The 23460-nt window shown below is 47.5% G+C and overlaps 1 protein-coding gene across 1 annotated transcript; it reads left to right on the forward strand.

Annotated features, from left to right (window-relative positions):
* The first annotated feature begins 2891 nt into the window (after window positions 1-2891).
* LOC123130769 (ethylene-responsive transcription factor ERF038-like) lies at window positions 2892-4079 on the forward strand. Its single transcript, XM_044550583.1, has one exon. It carries the CDS (start codon window positions 3162-3164, stop codon window positions 3846-3848), a length of 687 nt encoding a protein of 228 aa, XP_044406518.1. The 5' UTR covers window positions 2892-3161; the 3' UTR covers window positions 3849-4079.
* The last annotated feature ends 19381 nt before the right edge of the window (window positions 4080-23460 follow it).

The following is a 23460-nucleotide window of genomic DNA, read 5'->3' on the forward strand; positions in this document are numbered from 1 at the left end:
GTATGACCACAAGAGCCCTGGCCCGTCTCCATGCCCCGTGCGTGTCGCACGTCTCGCCGCTATTACCGCGTCGAGCCTCCGCTGTCCTGGTCGAGTCTCAAAGGGCCGCGAACCCACACCACTCAACCCCCACTGCAGAGTATCACCGATCATCACCGACCGATGACGAGTTTCACGCTTCCATCAGACCACTGGGCTCCAGTCCGAACTACGTGTTCCTCGCTTTTTCCTGTCGAATAGGCTTTGACTCTCTGTGCACTTACGTCGTAGCCCCTCAATCCAGCTCCACCTTCAACATGACCCCATGGTAGATGATCAGTCCACCCCTGCGCCTCATTGACTTCAAGCTCCGTGTATACACCACCTTGAATCAATCCCGCGCCATAGTCTTGTCGAAGCCGCACAAGCCTCGGGCATGTGCCACGTGTTTCCACGCCCAGAAGTCGGTCACCATCAGCTTCACGCTCCTATGTCGTCGCCGATCTCACCACCGTCTTCTGTTCCAATCGACTTACGTCCATCCTTAATACTGTCATGTCTGACCTATCCGAAATTATCCGACTGCAACCATGATCATGTATGACGTGCTCCAGGCTCCCAAATCGTCAACCCTGACTGCCATCCATACACAAATTGTGTACCAAACAGAAAAAAATACCAAAATAAAATCCCTTGTAGCCTTCCTCTATGCACGTACCAAAAGAGATCATTGACAAGCTAGCTAGTCAAACTCCAATCCGTCACACATAGCTTCTGGACTTGTATTTCTTTCCTCCTTTTAGATAGCATCACGCCTGGTCCTTGGTCCTTGCGCCATTATTTTTTGTCCAAACAAATCTCGTGCTCGGCACGTCCGGCTCGCAGCTTTCCATCCCGCAGGCTGTCCCATGGTTCTGCACTGGCCTGTTGGTCTGCTCGATCCACCGCGCCTGGCGGCCTGCCCGGCTGCACGGGCTGCAGCCCCGCACTTGGGTCTCTGCACTACATCGCTGCGCTCACGCGGTATGCGCTCGACCCGATCTCGCCGAGAACTCTGCTCACGCACGTACACATCGCCCAAGTCCGATCGGGATCCCGCCGAGTTCCACGTTGACGCCGCCGCGTGCCACTTTCCGATAGCTTCTTGTACTCGCCGACTCCTCCGAATCGAAAATTCCAGCCAGCATGTTTTTGTCTCAGATGACCTCCCGTGCGGACAACTTCAATCCACGGTGAGCTTTCCTCCTCCTCCAAATCAACATCACAGCCTCAAAATCGAACCTTGCTCTGATACCACTTGTTAGAATAAATCCGAGGCACTCCTCGATCTACCAAGGATCAAGCAATCACGAGCATCACACCGAGATTTGTCAACGAGGTTCACCGATATGGCTACATCCCCGGGGCCTGACTACGGGCGCTCATCCCCGTGACACCGTCACAATACCGCACCCGGTCGCCCTGGACACCGGCACATGCCGCCGGCTTCCCCTGCGTTCCGGTGCTATTATGCTGGCATAGGTTACATCGTGTGTCTACCCCCGCTATATAAGAGAGGCCTAGGATACAAGTGTCCTATTAGGACACAACTCCACATCCTATGTAAACACAATACAACTCCTAGTCCAACTGTAACCTACCTTGTACATAATATTCGACACAACTCTAACAAACTCCACCTTGGAGAATATTCTCCACCACCTTGAATTTGTCAATGCGTCAAACTTCCATGTACATTGGACTTGAGCTTATCCCATGAGTACCGCTGCTACTCCAAAGACTCCATATGACTCCACCTGCAACTTGTAGTCCCTTCTTTTCTTGACCAGAGTCAACACTCGAAGGAAATTAAGTTCCCCATTACTCTAGTTTGCGCTCCCAACTTCCAGAGTATCCGCCCAACGCCATCACACATTGATCACTGACCCGCGTGAAAGTGAACAACTCACATATTGGATGTCACACATAAGAGTTACCTGAACTCAACATCACCGCTCCTTTCTTGACCGCCTGTCTGAAACTTGAAGGAATTTTACCATTGCTTGTAATCATCCCGAGTCAAATTCGCAGTTGTCTCACCACATGTATGACCACCAGAGCACTGGCCCGTCTCCATGCCCCGTGCGCGCCGCACGTCTCGCCGCTATTACCGCGTCGAGCCTCCGCTGTCCTGGTCAAGTCTCAAAGGGTCGCGAACCCACACCACTCAACCCCCACTGCAGAGTATCACCGATCATCACCGACCGATGACGAGTTTCACGCTTCCATCAGACCACTGGGCTCCAGTCCGAACTACGTGTTCCTCGCTTTTTCCCGCCGAATAGGCTTCGACTCTCTGTGCACTTACGTCGTAGCCCCTCAATCCAGCTCCACCTTCAACATGACCCCATGGTAGATGATCAGTCCACTCCTGCGCCTCATTGACTTCAAGCTCCGTGTATACACCACCTTGAATCAATCCCGCGCCATAGTCTTGTTGAAGCCGCACAAGCCTCGGGCATGTGCCACGTGTTTCCACGCCCAGAAGTCGGTCACCATCAGCTTCACGCTCCTATGTCGTCGCCGATCTCACCACCGTCTTCTGTTCCAATCGACTTACGTCCATCCGTCATCCTGTCATGTCCGACCTAGCCGAAATTATCCGACTGCAACCATGATCATGTATGACGCGCTCCAGGCTCCCAAATCGTCAACCCTGACTGCCATCCATACACAAATTGTGTATCAAACAGAAAAAAAATATCAAAATAAAATCCCTTGTAGCCTTTCTCTGTGCACGTACCAAAAGAGATCATTGACATGCTAGCTAGTCAAACTCCAATCCGTCACCCATGGCTCTCCCACAAAGCCGCGTCATCTTGCTTAACTAGCCTTTTTTTACTACTAATATATAAACATATTCTGCATAACAATCACATTTCCTCGCCTCCTCGGGAACGCAAAAACAAGTACTGTATACACGTTGCACTCCCAGTCCCTACCTTTCCCTCTCGATAATTTAATACTAATCCGTTGCCCACCTGACACTACAAATACCAGTATATATCTCGCTCACTCTTAAGCCCTGAGGCGTAGCAAGTGACAAGCATACACCAGACAGCCTGACTGTTTGAGATTGCGAGCCGTGACCACTGTGTCAAGTTCTCCTCAGAACCACCACCACCACCACCACGTACGTACCCATGGACGAGAAGGGTGCGCTGTCGCCGGCGTCCAGTTCCTCCACCACCTGCAGCAGCCTCGGCTCCGACCCCGGCTCCCCAGTCGCCACGTCGTCTTCTGACGAGTCGAGCGGCGGCGGCGTCGTTGCTGCCGCGGGCGGCAGGAAGCGGCCGCGGCGGGACCTGAAGCACCCGACGTACCGCGGCGTGCGCATGCGGGCCTGGGGCAAGTGGGTGTCGGAGATCCGCGAGCCCCGCAAGAAGTCGCGCATCTGGCTCGGCACCTTCGACACCGCGGAGATGGCCGCGCGCGCCCACGACGTCGCCGCGCTCGCCATCAAGGGCCGCGCCGCCGCGCACCTCAACTTCCCGGAGACCGCGCACCAGCTGCCCCGCCCCGCCACCTCCGCGCCGGAGGACGTGCGAGCTGCGGCCGCGCTCGCCGCGCAAATGGACCGCGCACCGGACGCGGACGCCGTCGAGGACACGGACACCAAGGTCGAGGAGCCAGCGCCGGCACCTGCAGCGGCAGCGCACGCGTTGCCGGACGACCACATTCTTGACCTTGCGCTCTTCGACCTGCCGGAGTTCCTTCACGAGTTCGGCTTCGCGTTGCCTCCCTCGACGTATGATGCCTACTCCTGGCACGACGTCGGGGCCGACGACTTCCGGTTCGAGCCGGCGCCGTTGCTGCTCTGGGAGCACTAATGATCCGTGTCGTGTGACGAGCAGCTAGGGACCGGGCCGGCAACACGCGGCATACATGTCAGTTCCAAGTTGGGTTTATGGTGATGATCTGCATGCGGCGTGTTACCGAGCACACTGGTAAAATCGACTCCTGCGTGGTGTACTAAAAAGGGCAACTGCAGTAGAATCGCAGGCTAAAGATAGTTTGTGGATTCATACCTTCTTAAAACTGAATAAAGCTCAGCTACTTTACATGGTGATTCGTGCCACATACTCTTGAACTTGCTCCTCTGGTGTTGTTCATATGTCGAGTCTATTTCCCCATCCGCATTACCAGAAAAGGTGTTCCTGATCGAAAATACTGGCCAACTTATCTTGCAGTGACACTGCATGCAGTTTTGTGTGCATTTGCTATTCATCAGTTGCCTGAAATTCCGATTAGGGTTGATCGCTTTTGGGCGAAGGACAAGGCGGAGTGGCCGAGCCAGGAGCGATCCCGAGTCAGAGCAGACATGGCAGCACTAGTAGAAAAGGGGGCTTTGGTCCAGGCCGGGTAAGCCCATTAGTCCCGATTCAGTCCAGAACCGGGACCAATGGATGCATTTATCCCGGTTCGTGCGGCTAAGGCATTAGTCCCGGTTCACCTGGACCCTTTAGTTCCGGTTCGTGCCACGAACCGGGACCTTTAGTCCTGGTTGGTGCCACCAATCGGGACTAATGGGTTTTGAGGCATTAGTACCGGTTCATGGCACGAACCGGTACTAAAGGTCCCATTTTCAAACTCTCCCCTCCTCCCCCCGTGGACCGCCTTTTCAGTTTTAGAAAAAACAAAAGAAAATGATGGAAATGTCAAAAAAAATAAAATAAGTTTCCCATGTGATATGTGGTCTAGTTGTTGGGAAAATTTACAAATATGAATTTTGACTTTATTTACAAAATCTCTCTGGAATTTGTAAAATGGGCATAACTTTTGCATACGAACTCGGATTAAAAAGTTTTTTATATGAAAAAGCATCTACTCGAAAAGTTACATCCGATGGAGACCGCCTATGGCCTGTTTGCAAATTTGTAGAATCCTCAAATTCCAAAAGAAAAAAAGTTATGCTCAAATTTCAGATTTTTTAAATTTTCATTAAATCTGGTCAAACTATGGTCAAACTACTTATTCAAGAAGTATTAGTGTTACTAAATAATTATTCAAAAATATTAGTGTTATTAATTTCAGTTTTTTTGAATTTTGGTCAAATCTGGTCAGACTATGGTCAAACAATGGTCAAACTACTTATTCAAGAAATATTAGTGTTACTAAAAAATTATTGTTTTTTTAGAACAATAGTTTCAAACTCAAACAGTGAAATGTGTGACTTCATGCTCAAGCTAAACTCCTGAGGGTTAATAGGATTGACATCTTACTATTGTGAGGAAAACAACGAGTGCAGACTTGGAAACGAGGGAGAATAGAACCCGGAAGTTAAGCGTGCTCAGGCTGGGGGAGTGGGAGGATGGGTGACCGTCCGGGAAGTTAGATGATTTGGAATGATGAGGGGTGATTAGAGATTAAATTGAGCAGTGATGAGGGGTGATTAGAGATTAGAGGTTAAAATAATTCAGAAATTTGAAAATAAAAAAAATCAAAAAATTCCCTTTAGTACCGGTTGGTGTTACCAACCGGGACTAAAGGTGGACCGGCCACGTGGAGAGCCTTTAGTCCTGGTTCTGGTTTGAGTCGGAGGTTGACGGATTCGGGTGTTGGGGCTTGCTTGGAGGTTGCCCACGACGGAGATTGTGCCGGGGTTTAGAGGTCTGGCCGGGGCTTCGGCAACACGTGGAGGGGTGGCGAGGCATGTGCGCGGCATCGTAGTCGACCGCTGGGTGGCGTGGCGACAATAGGCAGTTAGGCCGGCGTCGATTGGCGGCAGCATCGAGAGGTGGAGGAAGAAGAAGCCATGGCCATAGGATGTCAATCCAACGGCTCACACGGATCTTGACTTGACTACTTTTTCTCAGGCGCCTGATGCAGTCCCAAGCTGAAAATATATATCCACTCATAAGTCATAACTGTATTTCTAAATCAAAAAAACTTACACGTCGAACCTTCGGTGCTTTGATTAGGAAGAGATGAGCGACATACGTGGACCATGGGATGAAGGATGAGGAGGTAGGAGAAAGGAGAAGAGATGGATGATGATGAAGGAGGAGGGAGGGAACAATGGCGAGCAAAAGCCTAGAGACATGGTAAATTATAGAAGCTAGGAGGGAGAATTTGAATAGGAAACAGCCTGGGCCAAGTCTAAGACCACTTAAATCTATGAAGAAACTGCGCAAACCATGGGAGCCACTCCTAGAGGTACGGGTAACAACGGCCCATCATGCTTGATTGGAGCGTCGGCACCCTTACTCGAGACGACCATCTCTGTTGTTGAAAAAGAGAGAGGAAGTATTGACGATTGTGGAGAGGGTCGGCCAACAGTAGAATGGAAGGACGTTTGTTTCCCATAACAACTCTGTTATTTCTTTGTCGCCTGAGAAACAACTATTTCTATTTCTAAGTCACCTCTAATAATCATCTGATCTATTTTTGGTGAAAAGGCGAAAAGACATATATCAAGTAGCACATGCCCTTAAAGAAACACCATTATAGAAATTAAAAAATACATCCAAATACTTGACAGCCAAAGTTTTGTTTCTCCTGCATCCACCGGCAATGCACCGCGAGCAAAGCTTGTTGCCGCCTTTGGGTCTCCGTCTCAGCGGAACAGACTTGTTTAAACGCAGGAGCTTGTAAAAGCAGCAACCGAGAAGTCACCGATGTAGACTGGAAGACGCCGTTGGTCATGATCTGCATAGAAAAGCATCGCCCCGAAGAAGAAAAAAACGACAGAGAGGCCCTTTAGAACTCCTCAGTTTCGGCAAGACGGAGTCTGGGAACACAAACCACACACGCTTCTTGACGAGGCCGAGTCTGGCCAACCTTCATTGATCAGTATTGGAGCCGGAGGACCAAGACGTATAGCCACATTGTCTGCTCCGTATTGCAAAATAACGCGGTTGAGGCAAACCTGCACACGAAAACGCCAGATCCGAAGAACCAGATCTGAGGACGATATGAAGAAGCAGTCGCCACCACCGAACGGAGACCATCCTAATGCCAGAAGAGAGGGAAACTACAACTCCCACAAGTAGGTCATAGCCTTCCCACACAGCCTCATCGACTTAGCCGTCAAAGGAGGACGAGGAGGCCAATCAAGATGACAGGGAGGGAGGGGGGGGGGGGGGGGGGGCTAGATGGGTGGGGCTGGGGCTGCGTCTTACAGTGTTTAAGAACCATCTGATCTACACATGATTTTTGTGCAATTATCAAAAAGTATACAAGAAGGTGCCGATGGGACGCCTCTTGTCGACCAAGAAATGACTGTTTCTTAATCGACTGAGCTGTAATTATACCTTTGGTGCAAAATCTGGCCAAATTCCCGCGTTCTTTATATGCTCTCCTACATGCACGCTACTCCACCGCAAACGCCCTACTTGGAGCCAAGGAGGCCGTGCCAAAAATAGGTAGGTACCATGTACACAGGTAAAGCAATTCACGAATGCGATGCTCCCTCCCTCCCTAGGACTAGGAGAGCGACGGTGCAGTGTAGGTGGTGGCATGCTACAAAGTACTAGCTAGCTAGGGTTTGGACTTAAGAGGAGCACGGTAGCGTAGTATGGGCTACAGACTAGTTGTGGGTTTGGTCCTGACTCATCATATCAAAGACTTGGTGAATCGTGAGTAGTGACTAGTGAGGACCTAGCTATACACCAGCAGCTCCCTCTCCAGACAAAACGGTAGTACTACGGCAGCAGGTCCTGGTGGTACATGAGAGAAGCAAGGGAGTGTCAACAGGTTCAACTCAACCCGATCTGATCATTTCTTAACACCAGCGGCGTAGATTAATAGTGTGTCAACACGACATAGATACATAGCCCAGGCTTACCAAAGCCACAAACAGAGCAGATAAATACCTAGTGGAGGTAAGATATATACGACTACCATACACTCTACACTACAGTATGCATTACATTCCGCGTGTATAGCTAGGTCCCCACAGCCACGCGCGCGCGACACAAAACAAAGCGCGGAGCAGTAGAGCCGTACGTACGTGCCCCAGTGATGCAATGCAATCATGCATGCGTTGTGCTGCGCGCGAGAGAACGTATTACCGGAACGAGCTCAGCAGCACCGTCTGTCACGCCACTTGCCTGCCCTAATCTGTCACCAGCTCACCGTTTTAGGAGAAAAATTAGCCCCTGCCCAAGCACGACGATCGATCTAACGGAATTCCCTGAACCGATGTTGACCGTGCCGACAGCCAGATCCCAAACTAATGCCAGTGGGGCATAGTTTATGGAGGAGTGAGGTGCAGTTTGTTGCCGAGTCCACTCCGTCCCCTCGTCCATATGGCGTGCCAGTTTCATCGCGCGGCGCCACTTCAACGCTTCGTATGTTAATAAAATCCCATTTGCATTTGCATGTGTAAGCAGACACGCATGAGTTTCGCAAATGTACATGCACTAACATGGATGCAAGTGCAGCTCGAGATCTGTAGTACGCAGAGGCCTCCATCGAATACTGTACGTGTGTTGGATTCCATTAGTTCCAGCATGTAAGACAATAAGTTTTGGGGGAACCAGCACAACCCTCTAGGGGTGGCTTATCTCATTATATATAATGGATGTGTTACAATACGTACATAAGTACAGAAGCTATACATAGTCTAACACCCTCCCTCAATCTTAGCCACTTTCTAAAGAACTGAGAAGGGTAAGATTGCGCCTACAAGCCTCAAACTGTGGTAGAGGTAAAGGCTTAGTGAAGATGTCTGCAAGTTGATCCTTAGATGAGATAAACTTGATCTGGAGTTGCTTCTGTGATACACGTTCCCGTACAAAGTGATAGTCAACTTCAATGTGTTTCGTTCGGGCATGAAATACTGGATTTGCAGAAAGGTATGTAGCACCGATGTTATCACACCAAAGAATAGGAGGCTGTGGTTGAGACAAACCCAACTCATGAAGCAAAGACTGCACCCAAATAATCTCTGCAGTAGCATTAGCCACAGCCTTGTACTCAGCTTCAGTACTGCTACGTGACACAGTAGCCTGTTTCCGAGCACTCCAGGCGATCAAATTAGGGCCAAAGAATACTGCATAACCCCCCGTGGATCGCCTGTCATCTGGGCTACCAGCCCAATCTGCATCAGAGAAGGCCGAAAGGACCCGAGAGGAAGTCGGCCGAATATGCATACCAAATGTCAGGGTGAACTGAACATAACGAAGAATGCGTTTAACAACAGCCCAATGAGTATCTCTGGGAGCCTGAAGATACTGACAAACCCTGTTAACAGCATAAGAGATATCTGGTCTCGTGATCGTCAAGTATTGAAGTCCACCAACAATGCTCCTGTACTCTGTGGCATCCGCAGGAGACAAAAGCTCACCATCAACAGCTGTTATCTTGTCGGTAGACGACATGGGTGTGGTGGTCGGTTTGCACTTCAGAATGCCCGCTCTTTGTAACAACTCCAAGGAGTACTTCTTCTGCGTAAGGACAAGACCAGTAGCACGAGAAGTGACCTCAACTCCAAGAAAGTAGTGAAGCTTCCCAAGATCTTTGACCGCAAAATCAGCACCAAGAGAGCAGACAAGAGCATCAGCGGCATACTGAGAAGAGCTGACAAGGATAATATCATCGACATATACCAAAAGATACATAGTGACTTCTGGCTTCTGTAGAAGAAATAAGGAAGTGTCAGCAGTGGACGGCACAAACCCATGAGCACGAAGGGCAGAGGCAAGGCGGGCATGCCAGGCACGAGGAGCTTGCTTCAAACCATATAGTGCTTTGGAGAGACGACATATATAGTCAGGACGATCAGGATCAGAGAAACCAGGCGACTGTTTCATATAAACCTCTTCCTCCAAAAATCCATGTAGAAAAGCATTCTGCACATCAAGTTGACGAAGTGACCAACCACGAGAAACAGCAATGGAGAGAAGAAGCCGAATAGTGGTAGGCTTAACGACAGGACTGAAGGTGTCCTCATAGTCAAGACCATGGCGCTGCCGAAAACCGCGAGCAACAAGTCGCGCTTTGTAACGCTCAATAGATCCATCCGAATGCTTCTTCACTTTGAATACCCATTTTGAGTCAATAACATTTACCCGTGGTGGTGGAGGAACGAGAGTCCATGTCTTGTTACGAAGGAGAGCATGAAACTCCTGCTGCATAGCCTCTCGCCAATGTGGAATGCGCAGGGCAGCCTGATATGAGCGAGGCTCAGAAGATGGATCCGCAACAGCAGCAGCCAAACAAGCAGCCAACCAAGCAACCGTACCATCCTTACGTTCCTTAGGTTTAAAAATGCCACTGCGACTGCATGTATGTGGTCGGGAGACAGGAACCACCGAGGTCGACGGAGCAGCCTGCAACGGGCTGGAGGACGGCGACGTTGACGAGTCAGCCGGTGACAAGGAGCCAGACACAATAGCCTCGGGCTCGGTCGGCGAAGAAGGCCGGCCCACCGGCGAAACCGGCAGAGCAGACGAAGCAGCTGGCGACGCCGGCGTCACAGACCGGGCCGATGGCGAGCCCGGCATAGTGGGCCGTGGCGCGGCCGGTGTCGCGGGCCGATCCGCGGATGAAGGCGACGTGAGGACGGCGTCGCGGACCCGAGCTGCAGGCGAAGACGGCGTGACGGGCCGAGCCGCGGGCGAAGACGGCGTGACAGGACGAGACGCTGAAGACTCGGCGGCCGCTGGCGAAGAGGGCCGAGCCGCTGGAGACTCGGCGGTCGCTGGCGTAGCGGACCGAGCAGTGGAGATGCTCGGCGCGACGGGCTCTTCGGGTGACCATGCATGGGCACGCGAATCGATGCCATGCAACATAGGGCGATCGACGTGCCCATCAGAAGGCGGCGATGATGATGGTGAATCCTCCAGCAGCTCCAAACGAGCCCCACGTCCGGTTCCTGCACCATGGTTAGGTAACAGCAAAGGAGAGTATGCAACATCATCAAATTGGTCAGAAGCAACAGAGGATGAATGCAGAGATGGTGGTTCGACAGTGGACACAGGAAGTTTGGCAAAGGGAAAAACATGCTCATCAAACACGACGTCCCGAGATATATAGACACGATTAGTGGGAACATGAAGACATTTGTAACCTTTATGAAGAGAGCTATAGCCAAGAAAAACACACTTCTTAGAACGAAACTCAAGCTTGTGCTTATTATATGGACGAAGATGCGGCCAGCAAGCACACCCAAATACCTTGAAAAAGGTATAATCAGGTTGTTCATTAAGGAGAACCTCAATGGGAGTCTTCATGTTTAAAACATGAGTGGGAGTACGGTTGATGAGAAAGCATGCAGTGGTGAAAGCATCACTCCAAAACCGAAACGAAACAGATGCATGGGCCAAAAGAGTAAGACCAGCTTCAACAATATGACGATGTTTACGTTCGACTGAACCATTCTGCTGATGTGTATGTGGACATGCTAAACGATGAGCTATCCCAAGCGACTGAAAGAAGGAGTTGAGGTTGCGATACTCGCCCCCCCAGTCCGACTGGACATGAACAATTTTGTGCTTGAGAAGACGTTCAACATGTTTTTGAAACTGAACAAAAATATCAAACACATCAGATTTGCGTTTAATAAGGTAAAGCCAGGTAAAGCGACTATAAGCATCAACGAAACTGATATAGTAATTATGACCACTGACAGAAGTCTGAGCAGGACCCCATACATCTGAAAACACAAATTCTAAAGGATGTTTCACCTCATGACTGGACTCCGAAAAAGGAAGTTGATGACTCTTCCCCAGCTGACAAGCATCACACACTGCTACATCTTTATTACTAGACAAACTAGGAAGCTCATGACGACGCAAAATATGACGGACAATAGGTGTGGCCGGGTGACCAAGACGAGCATGCCACTGTGACAGAGAGACCCGAACTCCACTGAAAACACGGGCGACGCCAGGATGCTCCAGACGGTAGAGGCCCTGGCACAACCGCCCACTAAGAAGAATGTCCCTCGTGCCCCGATCCTTAATAAAAAGATCAAAAGGGTGAAATTCACAAAGCACATTATTATCACGTGTGAGTTTAGGAACTGAAAGAAGATTACGGGTCACAGATGGAACTCGAAGAACATTGCGAAGCTGAAGACTCCTATTGGCATGTCTAGTGAGAAGAGATGCTTGACCAATATGAGAGATGTGCATACCTTCTCCATTGGCGGTGTGGATCTTGTCGGAGCCATGATAGGGTTCACGAGTGTGAAGCTTCCCCATCTCGCTGGTCAGATGCTCTGTCGCCCAGAGTCCATGTACCAGTGTGGATCGATGGAGTAGGACTGAGTGTGTCCCTGTTGCTTCTGCGGCGCGGGACGATCAGCCATGGCGACCTGACGGGCATTGTTGCGTGTATCTTTGCCGTCATTGCCAAGACCAAGGAAGCTTCGCTGGAAGCGCTTATGACACTTGGAGGCCCAGTGCCCATCGCGGCCACAAAGCTGGCACACACGTGGACCGCCAGCCCCCGGTAAGGTCGCAGTAGGTGGGGGGGCCGAGGCGGGCGACGGTGGCAGCCCCAAGGGAGACCGGGGTGATGAAGAAGAGCGGCCACCCTTGATGGTGGCGTTGGCCGAGAGGGAGCCAGTGCCCCTGGAGCGGCGTGTCTCGACCCGTTGCTCAGTGAGAAGGAGCCGAGAGAAAATCTCGTGTGCCAGCATGGGTGTCGAGTTGCCCCGCTCGTTGATGATCTCGACTAAGGCATCATACTCCTCATCAAGACCATTGACAATAAACGAGTTGAACTCGGAGTCGGTGAGGGGCTGTCCAATGGAGGCCAATGTGTCGGCGAGGCCCTTGACCTTGTTGTAGAACTCAGTGGCAGTGAAGTCAAGCTTCTGACACTCTCCAAGCTGACGACGGAGTGCAGAGACACGAGCCTGGGACTGCGCTGCAAAGGTTCGCTCAAGGATGGTCCAGGCCTCATGAGACGTCTTCGCGAAGACAACAAGTCCGGCAACTGCCGGCGAGAGCGACCCCTGGATGGAGGAGAGGTTCGCCTGGTCCTGCCCCGTCCAGACGCGATGGGACGGATTGTAGACCGGACCGTGCACGCTGTCTACCAGTGCGGGTGGGCAGGGAAGCGATCCGTCGACGTAGCCTAGCAGGTAGTGACTCCCCAAGAGCGGGAGAACCTGCGCACGCCAGAAGATGTAGTTGTCGGCGGAGAGCTTGATGGTGATGAGATGACCGAAGTGAAACGGCGGCGGCGAAGACGATCCCATCGAGGGGGCTGCCTGGGGTGCAAACACCATTGAGGCAGCCGGAGGCACCGAAGCCGATGCGGGAGGAGGCGGGACCGCAGCCAGGGCGGACGCCGCAAAGCTCGCGGCCGGGTCGGACGCCGCAAGGCCCGCGGCCGGGGCGGACGCCGCCAACCCCGCCAGCGGGGCGGTGTGATCCGCTTGCGGCAGGAGCGGCGGGACGACGCCCGCGGAGTCCGCAGCGGACGGCGGCGCCGCGGTGTGGACCACGAGGTCGCGCCCAAGCGAGGGCGCCGGCGGCGTGGAGTAGACGGAGCCGATGCTCCTGGTCCCGATCGGAGCCGGAACGGCGACGACATCGAGCGGGAGGTTGAGCAGAGCCGCAAGAGAGGCCGGGAGGAACCCCGCAGCAGTGGAACCGGTGGTGGCGGCGCTCGACATGGCGGCGGTGAAGGCGGCGGTGGCTGCGGCGGCGGTGCGGGTATTAGGGTTTGGAAGTGGAAGCAATCAAAACCTAGCGTGATACCATGTAAGATAATAAGTTTTGGTGGAACCAGCACAACCCTCTAGGGGTGGCTTATCTCATTATATATAATGGATATGTTACAATACGTACATAAGTACAGAAGCTATACATAGTCTAACACAGCATGAATAATGCACGGCTGGTGAAGATCGTTTCTGTACACCAGATAGATCTAGAAAGCGTAGACGCATGCGAGTATACAAGAACGCCACAGGCTGTAGTAGTTGTTGATCGCGTACTCACTCGATCAGAGAGATCTTGCGCCCAGATTGAATACCACTCACAAAGGTGACAGCTAGCTTACCTCGTGTTCATGTCGCGCAATAGTCTGGGGCTCATGTACAGCTTAATTCTAATCTAAACAAGTTGTAGTTAAGCCTTTATTTTCCATGGCATGTGCGTGGGCAATTATGGCATTACCCTATACACTAACACTGTTTGTTTACTGCTCGTCATGATTCACGCACATATTTGTGTCTCTCCTTTGTCCAAGTATGCATATGCCGTTAAGTTCCTAACGACCTGCGTACGCATATGGATCTACATATTGAATTTGTATTGGGCTTGAGTGCGAATAATTCTGCCACTTTTTGGCTTTAATCATGCATGCATGCACTCATGCATGAGAAACAATGACCTGTATTTTTAGTGCCTCGGAGGCGTCAGCCAGCGCAGGATAAGCTCTTTTAAGCGTATATATTAACAAACCTACTGTATATGCTAAAGCAAATCCAGTTCCCTTTCTTTAACACGGCTGTGTAGATCTCTGGGTACACATATATCACCAGGCGGCGCATTGTGCCCTAAACGTACCATATCCCCTGCCCATGAGCCGCATGCATGGAAAAGGATCGGAATTAATTAGCTATAGTGGCCTAATCATGCTTGTCACAGAGCAGATCAAGCTGCAAATTAAACTAAACGGGCACTCGATCGGAAAACAAAAGCATCGCGAAAGATGACAAAACAGGATGCAAGGGGTAGAGGACGAGCTACACGTGTGGTTACTTGTTTATCTGGCACTGCTTATTTCCGGAGCTTGTTAACTTGATACTGCTTAGCGACAGTATCTCTGCGGATTTCGTAAAGTAAAGAAGATTGCGTTGCTTCTAAATTAAACCAGCCGCTACCATATTTAGAGGGTGCTTGGATACAAGGGACTATTTTTAGTCTGACTAAAAATAGTCTTTTTTAGAGGCTAAAGTTCCAAGCACCCCTGACTAAAGAGAGGCTAGGACTAGTCTTGAGGCTAAAATCTTTTAGTCATGGGAAACCTATTAAAATATGTATTAGCTCTCTCTCTTCTCATTTAATTCCTCTCCTTAGTTCTGGATTGGAGGGTTTGGAGGATAATAAATGCTCAATAACTAGATTTTAGTCTCTTTGATACTTGGATCCAAGCATGGGTGAGACTAGCAAGTTTTAGTCCCACTACTTTTAGTCATGGGACTAAAACGTATCCAAGCATGCTCTTAAGCACAAATTGCGCACCCAGTTGCCAGGCCCCCCTACAATTAGTCAAAACAATCTTCATTTTAAATCCACCTATCACCACTCTTTTGGGTCTTGGCCTCCTCTTTTTTTTCCAAATCCTTCCACTTTTGAGCGACCCGAATTATTAGGTGATCGATCGATCCATGAGCCTAATAGTTAATCATCACTACCTAACAATTAGTTCCTCTTCCGAAGAAATGGCGGTACTCGACTGACCAATAATCAAAGCCCTTCTAGTGAGCCACTGTGCTCCTACTCACTGTTGCCCCAGTTGGTCACTACAGGGTCAGGTCCTTGGAAGAAAGATGAAGCATAGGTGAAGGTGAAACGAACAACCTATGCGATTAGTCTTTAATTCGTTCATCAATAATTTATGTAATCCACCTTCTTCCACCATGAACAACAGTGATGATCGTGCTCTTATTGGTACGGGTCCTTTGAGTTGTCAACACTCAACGGTGCCCTACCGTCTGTTGTCATATGCAAGGCAAGCGTGCTTCCAGGCGTTTGGAACGTCCGGAGATTAAAATATATAAGTAGAAAAAAGGGCCTGATCATTTATTTATTCCTGTAGGGTGGTGGTTAAGGCAGCAACGTCTTGGATAACAAGGATCAGCAGTGATCTTGGAAAGCTTCACTCAATATTATGCTAAGAGCACGTAGTAGCGGTACCAAGTTGGTCCTTGTGCCTACAGAGTTGCAGTTGAATATGGATCAAGTGTATGTACTGGTAGGCGGCATTTTGCTGTCCAGCCGGCAGCTGGCGCCCGTTACAGCGGAGGAGACTGTGCCTCGCCTTGGCTGTCTGGTAAGAGGAATCAGAAGGACTAGCCGGGAGAAAATTTGTATAGTAGCTCGGCCAGAAGCTACGAAGCAGAAGGGACGGTGTACGAGCGTACGGCGCGAGAGTGAAGGGACGCACACCAAAACCTGTAAGGAAGGCCATTATGGTGTCCGTGGAAATCACGACCATGTCGACGAATGGGGTTTGCCCGGGCTCAAGGCTCAGGCGTACGACTGACATGTTCACCGCGTACAATGCAGCGGTGCACAGGAACCGTTTGATTCCGATAGGCCTGCCTAACGCTAGAAGATGCATGCATGGGGTCCTTGGGCAGTTCAGCTAGAGCAAGACGACGATGGAAGGGTCTTGGAGAGCTGCTTCGTATTCTTTCTTTTCCGTAAGCCGTCTTCGTTCAAGCAGCCGCCAGTCGCCGCTGAAAGCGCCATTTCAGCCTGAATTAGCTGGTTCGTTTTCCCGCTGCTTCAATTGCTCGAGCTCACCATTCTTACTGATGGCGACAGAGGCATACGCGAAATCATCCTCTGCCAATGAGAATGTTGCTACCCCATGTAGAGTGGCACTGCGCTGTACGCCGGCATCTGGGAGATCTCTTCATCGTTCAAGTGTAGGATGATCAGAAAGGGTCATTAATGTTGCTGTTTCTCCCAGCAAAGTAGCTCGTCACTTCTCCTGTATCATTGCATGTTGTAGCTTAGTCACGACCTGTCAGGAGTTCCAGCCCTCCTACTGCATCACTTTTTTTTGAGAACTTCCTACTGCATCTACAGAGATACTAAGCTCCCACGATTTGAAGCGCTCTGGTGCTTCAGGGTTTCTGGGTCGTTGTGGGACCTGCATGTAAGGTTGTCTATTGCTTAGTTTTATTTTCCCTTCTCTCTTTATTTTCTTACAGGTTTTAATTATGAGTGTTTATTAAAATTTGCGAACATTAAAAAGAAAAAGGTAATTTTTATTTTTAGCTTCATTAATATTTATTACATAGTATGTTGAAGTTCACGGGTACTTTTAAAGTTTGCGCACATTTTTAAAATTTGAAACATGTTTAATTTGCGAACGTTTTTAAGTCCATGAATATATTTTAAACTCATAAACATTTTCTACAATTAATGGTTTTGTAAATTCACGTATTTTTGAAAAATCCATGAACATATTTTAATCAAACTAACGTATTTTTTTTAGAAAATAGTCCATTATTTTGAGGGAGCAGTGGGGCGAGCGGAAAAAAAGCTAGCCGACTGAGAGGAATAGGGAGTCAAACTAAGCCGATCCATGTGAGTGTTATAGCAACAATTCCATGATTTTGGCGTGGATAGGACCTCTCAAGAGGCTCAAACGACCACCATCAACTGGCACCGAGACCGACACGTGTAAAGTCACCACAGCGACACACCAAAAAACTTCATTCTCCTCTAGAAAATATTGTCTCCAACAAAAACCCAACATGATATACAAATGAAAAAACACCTTCATAATGTAATTAAAGCGCAAGACAACATTGATAAAATCGAAAAAAACAACCAACCATGGCACTCTACTAGATATAAAAGAATTAATTCCACGAGTGAAGAACGACGCGGCGAAGCGCGCGTTAGCCTCTAGTCACATGTATAGCTGACAGAAGAAGCAGTCTGTCATTCCTTTTTTTTTTAGCATCTGCAGTCCGCCATTCCTATTTGGCGGATAGCGACCCAGGGCATACCTCCCATGCGCCACCTCCTCAGTATGGGCTGGCCCATACTGATTTTTTCCCACCGGTTTTTCCTTTTTCTTCCCACGTTTTCTTTTTTCCTCTTTCATTTTATTTTTCGTTTTTTTAATTTTGTGAATCTGTTTTGCAATTTGCGGATCATTTTTGAATTTGCAAAAAAAATCCACAAACATATTTTTCCAAGTTTGTGAACAATTTTTGAATTTGTAGACACTTTTCTGAATATGCCCACATATTATGAATTCACGTACATTTTTGGAATGCAAGTTTTTTTAATTTGTGAATATTTTACAAAACTCATGAACATTTTTTAAATTCATTATTTTTAATTTAAGAAAAAATTTATTAAATTTCGTATATTTTTAATCTCATGAATGTTTTTTTGAAAAGTTTTGAACATTTTTCAAATCGTTTTTTAATTCATGAATATTGTTTGAAATCATGAAGAATTTTTGGAATTCATGAACATTTTTTGAATACGTGAACATTTTGTCCACGGCCATTTTTTGAATTCACAATTTTTTTAAAATACATGAACGTTTATTGAATCCATGAATATTTTGTGATTTCCCTTTTTTTCAAAATCATGAACATTTTGGAATTCATAAACATTTTTCTCAAATTCACAAACATTTGTTTTGCGGGGTCAAATTCACAAACATTTTATGAATATGCAAATATTTTATTTCAAATCACAATTTGGAACATTTTTGAAATGCCAAATTATTTTAAAGAAGAAAACAAATATAAAAGGAAAAAACAAAAAGCAAAATAAACGAAATGAAAAAAACAGGGAGAAGTGAGTATCAAAAAACTCCGCTCGATATCTTGGATATTTTATCACATCCGCACCGCATGTGGGTGCGTGGCCGATGACAAGGGACGACCATGGAGGGCTTCTCATCCAAGAACAAGCGTTGTATGATCAACTTCGCGGTGACCACGCCAACTACATGGACACAAAGATTTAAGAGAATCAAAATTTTGTGGGCAAGGCCATGAGGTTGCTCAAGGACACGACAACCAAACATAATTCTTTGCTCAACCTGAAGATCGATGCCGTGCAGGAGGGCTTGAGGGTTGACATTGGTCAGCTCTATCCGGAGGACGACAAGGTACGACAAGAGGAGTCATCTCGTGTTGTGGAGTCGCCTCTCTATGTTCTCATGACGTGATTCCCCAGCGTCTCCGGCACCATCTCCGCTTAAACAAGGCCAAAGGAGGAATCCCACAACATCTACATTCCTCCTCCCATTTAGCGCGCAAATGATCGACCTATGTCCCTTCCCAAGTCTCCAGCCACTTGTTTGCATGGTGAACCTAACCAACTCATATATTCTTCATGAGTGGACATTCCGCAATTGGATGGTACCAACCCGAGACCATGGAAAACTAGATGCGAAGGTTAACTTACACTGTGGGGGCAGACCTCCAACACTTGAACTCGGTATGCTTTAGCTCAGTTTGATGGCGTTGCTGCTTGTTATGGTTCTGTATTCTTAAGTTCCAACTAAAACCCCATTGCCCCTCTTCCCCAAGCGCAAGGGTTTATAGCAAGAAGCAAGTTCCCTTAGTTTAGAACCCAGGTATGAATCCGCAGAGTTCTCTAATGAGTCAATGATAAGCCCCACTCTCAACACTTTGTCCCCAACACTTCCTGTGAGGTTGTCAATCTCACTAGGTTTGCTAATTACAAGGATTATCGTACCAAGTTTTTGAAATTGATTTTTGTATGCAGGAATTAAAATTTAGAATATTAAAGATCTGCAAAGAAAGCAAATGAGGTTGTATTTATGGTAAATAAAGGACTAGGATCCATAATTTCACTAGTAGCATCTATCCAAAAGCGGCATATGCCTGGTGAACCAAGAACCAAAAATATTTCGAGGCAAGGATGAAAGCCAAGTTTTAGCACAGTCTCGTAATGAGAACCGAAATAAGTTCAATTTAACAATATTATTATCCACATATTTTTCTTTTGCATATCACATAATTCAACGAAAGTATTAAGATGGAATGCAACATCTTCATTACGACTACCAGAAAATTATTTTTCATAACAAGATTTAGCATCAATATCACATGACTCCACACTAGTGGCGAGAGGAGCATTTGGTGTACTAATAAAATCATCATTATTATTATTATTTGAAAAATCACACAACTTAGTGTTTTTTTGAGACATAGCGACAAAGCAAGTAAACCAGCAAATAAAAAAAATTGTATTTTTGTAAAAAAATAGAAGTGTGGGAGATGAAAACGAGAGGCAAAGGCAAATGAAAATAAGAGCAAGTAGATGATCATTTGTGCAACGGTACTTGATAGGTTTTGATGATGTCTCCCCAGCAACAACGCTAGAAATTGTTCTTGCTACTTGTGAGCTGCGTTGGGATTTCCTCAAAGAGGAGAGGATGATGCAATACAGTAGAGATAAGTATTTCCCTCAGTTAAGAACCAATGTTATCAATCCAGTAGGAGAATCACACAAAGCCTCGTGGACAACACATGCACACACAAAAGCAATACTAGCACCCAATGCGAACCAGGGGGTTGTGAATCCTCTTGGCAGTTATTTCCAAGGATTAAATCCTATAGTGGTAGATAATAAAATAAATTGGAAAGCAAAAATAAAAGAAATAAAATTGCGGCAAGGTATTTTCTGTTTTTATATATGATAAAAGTGAAGGAAATATTTCCTAGAGGCAATAATAAAGTTGTTATTTATATTTCCTTATATCATGATAAATTTTTATTATTCATGCTATAATTTTATTAACCGGAAACATAGTACATGTGTGAATACATAGACAAACAGAGTGTCCCTAGTATGCCTCTACTTGACTAGCTCGTTAATCAAAGATGGTTAAGTTTCCTGACCATAGACATGTGTTGTCATTTGATGAACGGGATCACATCATTAGAGAATGATGTGATGGACAAGACCCATCCGTTCGCTTAGCACTATGATCGTTTAGTTTATTGCTATTGCTTTCTTCTTGACTTATACATGTTCCTATGACTATGAGATTATGCAACTCCCGAATACCGGAGGAACACTTAGTGTGCTATCAAACGTCACAACGTAACTGGGTAATTATAAAGATGCTCTACAGGTGTCTCCGATGGTATTTGTTGAGTTGGCATAGATCGAGATTAGGATTTGTCACTCCGATTGTCGGAGAGGTATCTCTGGGCCCTCTCGGTAACGCAGATCACTATAAGCCTTGCAAGCAATGTGACTAATGAGTTAGTTATGGGATGATGCATTACAGAACGAGTAAAGATACTTGCCGATAACAAGATTGAACTAGGTATGATGATACCGACGATCGAATCTCGGGCAAGTAACATACCGATGACAAAGGGAACAACGTATGTTGTTATGCGGTTTGACCGATAAAGATCTTTGTAGAATATGTAGGATCCAATATGAGCATCCATGTTCCTCTATTGGTTATTGACCGGAGATATGTCTCGGTCATGTCTACATAGTTCTCGAACCCATAGGGTCCGCATGCTTAACGTTCGATGACGATTTGTATTATGAGTTATGTGATTTGATGACCGAAGTTTGTTCGGAGTCCCGGATGAGATCACGGACATGACGAGGAGTCTCAAAATAGTCGAGACGTAAATATCGATATATTGGAAGGCTATATTCGGACATCGGAAAGGTTCTGAGTGGTTCGGGTATTTTTCGGAGTACCGAAGAGTTACAGGAATTCGCCGGGGGAAGTATTGGGGCTTCATGGGCCTTAGTGGAAAGGAGAGAAGTGCCACAAGGGGAGGCCGCGCGCCCCCATGGGCTGGTCCGAATTGGACTAGGGAGGGGGCGATGCCCCCCTCTTTCCTTCTCCCTCTCCTCTCCTTCCTTCTTCTCCTACTTGGACTAGGAAAGGGGGAAACCTAGTCATACAGGGAGTAGGAATCCCCTCTTTGGGCGCGCCCCTTGTGGCTGGCCCTCCTCCTCCTCCCCTCTTTATATACGGGGGAGGGGGCACCCCATAGACACACAAGTTGATCTTTTAGCCGTGTGCGGTGCCCCCCTCATAGTTACACACCTCGGTCATATCGTCGTAGTGCTTAGGCGAAGCCCTGTGCCGGTGAACTTCATCATCTCCGTCACCATGCCGTCGTGCTGACGAAACTCTCCCTCGGCCTCAACTGTATCAAGAGTTCGAGGGACGTCACCGAGCTGAACGTGTGCAGATTGCGGAGGTGCCGTGCATTCGGTACTTGATTGGTTGGATCACGAAGACGTTCGACTACATCAACCGCGTTACTAAATGCTTCCGCTTTCGGTCTGCGAGGGTACATGGACACACTCTCCCTGCTCGTTGCTATGCTTCTCCTAGATAGATCTTGCGTGATCATAGGAAATTTTGAAATACTACGTTCCCCAACAAAAAGTAGACCCGGGGGCCATAGTTTTCACTAGAGGCTTCTCTCTTGAGCACATGGCATACAATGGGTAAACAAATTACTGTTGGGAATTGATAGAAAAGCGCATAGTTATGACGATATTTGATACATCTCCAACGTATCTATAATTTTTAATTGTTCCATGCTATTGTATTATCTGTTCTGCATGCTTTATATGCAATAATATGCTATTTTATATTATTTTTCGTACTAACCTATTAACCCAGAGCCTAGTGCCAGTTTCTGTTTTTTCCTTATTTTTGACTTCTACAGAAAAGGAATATCAAACGGAGACCAAACAGAATAAAAACTTTACGGTGATTTTTCTTGGACCATAAGAAACCCATAAGACTTGGAGAAGAGGCCAGAAGACCCACGAGGAGGCCATAAGCCGTAGGGGCACGCTCCCAAGGCTTGTGGGGCCCCCGTAGACCTTCCAACCCTAATATTCACACTATAAATCCTCAAATATTCCCTATTCCCGAGGAGACACAAAAAAATACTTTTCTGCCACCGCAAGATTCTGTTCCCGTGAGATCCCATCTTGGGGCCTTTTCCGGCACTCTGTCGGAGGGGGATTCAATCACAGAGGGTCTCTACATCAATCTTGTTGCCCTTCGATGAAGCGTGAGTAGTTTACCACAGACCTAAGGGTCCATGGCTAGTAGCTAGATGGCTTCTTATCTCTCTTTGATCCTCAATACAATGTTCTCCTCGATGTTCTTGGAGATCTATTCGATGTAATCTTCTTTTGTGGTGCGTTTGTTGAGATCCGTTGAATTGTGGATTTATGATCAGATTATCTATGAATATTATTTGAGTCTTTTCTGAACTCTTTTATGCATGATTGTGATAGCTTAGTAATTCTCTTTGATCTATCGATTTGGTTTGGCCAACTAGATTGGTTTTTCTTGCAATGGAAGAAGTGCTTTGTTATGGGTTCAATCTTGCGGTGTCCTCTCCCAATGACAGAAGGGGCAGCGAGGCACGTATTGTAATTTTGCCATTAAGGATAAAAAGATGGAGTTTATATCATATTGCTTGAGTTTTGATGTCGCTTGAACTACGTTGGTATTTCCCCAAAGAGGAAGGGATGATGCAGCACAACTATTGTAGGTATTTCCCTCAGTTATGAAACCAAGGTATCAATCCAGTAGGAGAACCAAACAACACTATGTAAATGGTACCTGCACACAACGAACAAATACTTGCAACCCGGCGCTTATGAGGGGCTGTCAATCCCTCTTACGGGTAACGACGTCAGAAATTGGCGAGTTGTCGGGAGACTTGACTTGATTCTCCCCGGCAAAATATAGGTAAAATTGTGATAGATTGGATAAATAGATCTCAAATAA

The sequence above is a fragment of the Triticum aestivum genome, chromosome 6A (genome assembly GCF_018294505.1).
Source record: "Triticum aestivum cultivar Chinese Spring chromosome 6A, IWGSC CS RefSeq v2.1, whole genome shotgun sequence".
Taxonomy (NCBI): Eukaryota; Viridiplantae; Streptophyta; class Magnoliopsida; order Poales; family Poaceae; genus Triticum; species Triticum aestivum.

What these genes read in the sequence shown, in the direction of transcription:
- LOC123130769 (XM_044550583.1), top strand. Translation starts at nt 3,162, where the DNA reads ATGGACGAGAAGGGTGCGCTGTCGCCGGCGTCCAGTTCCTCCACCACC.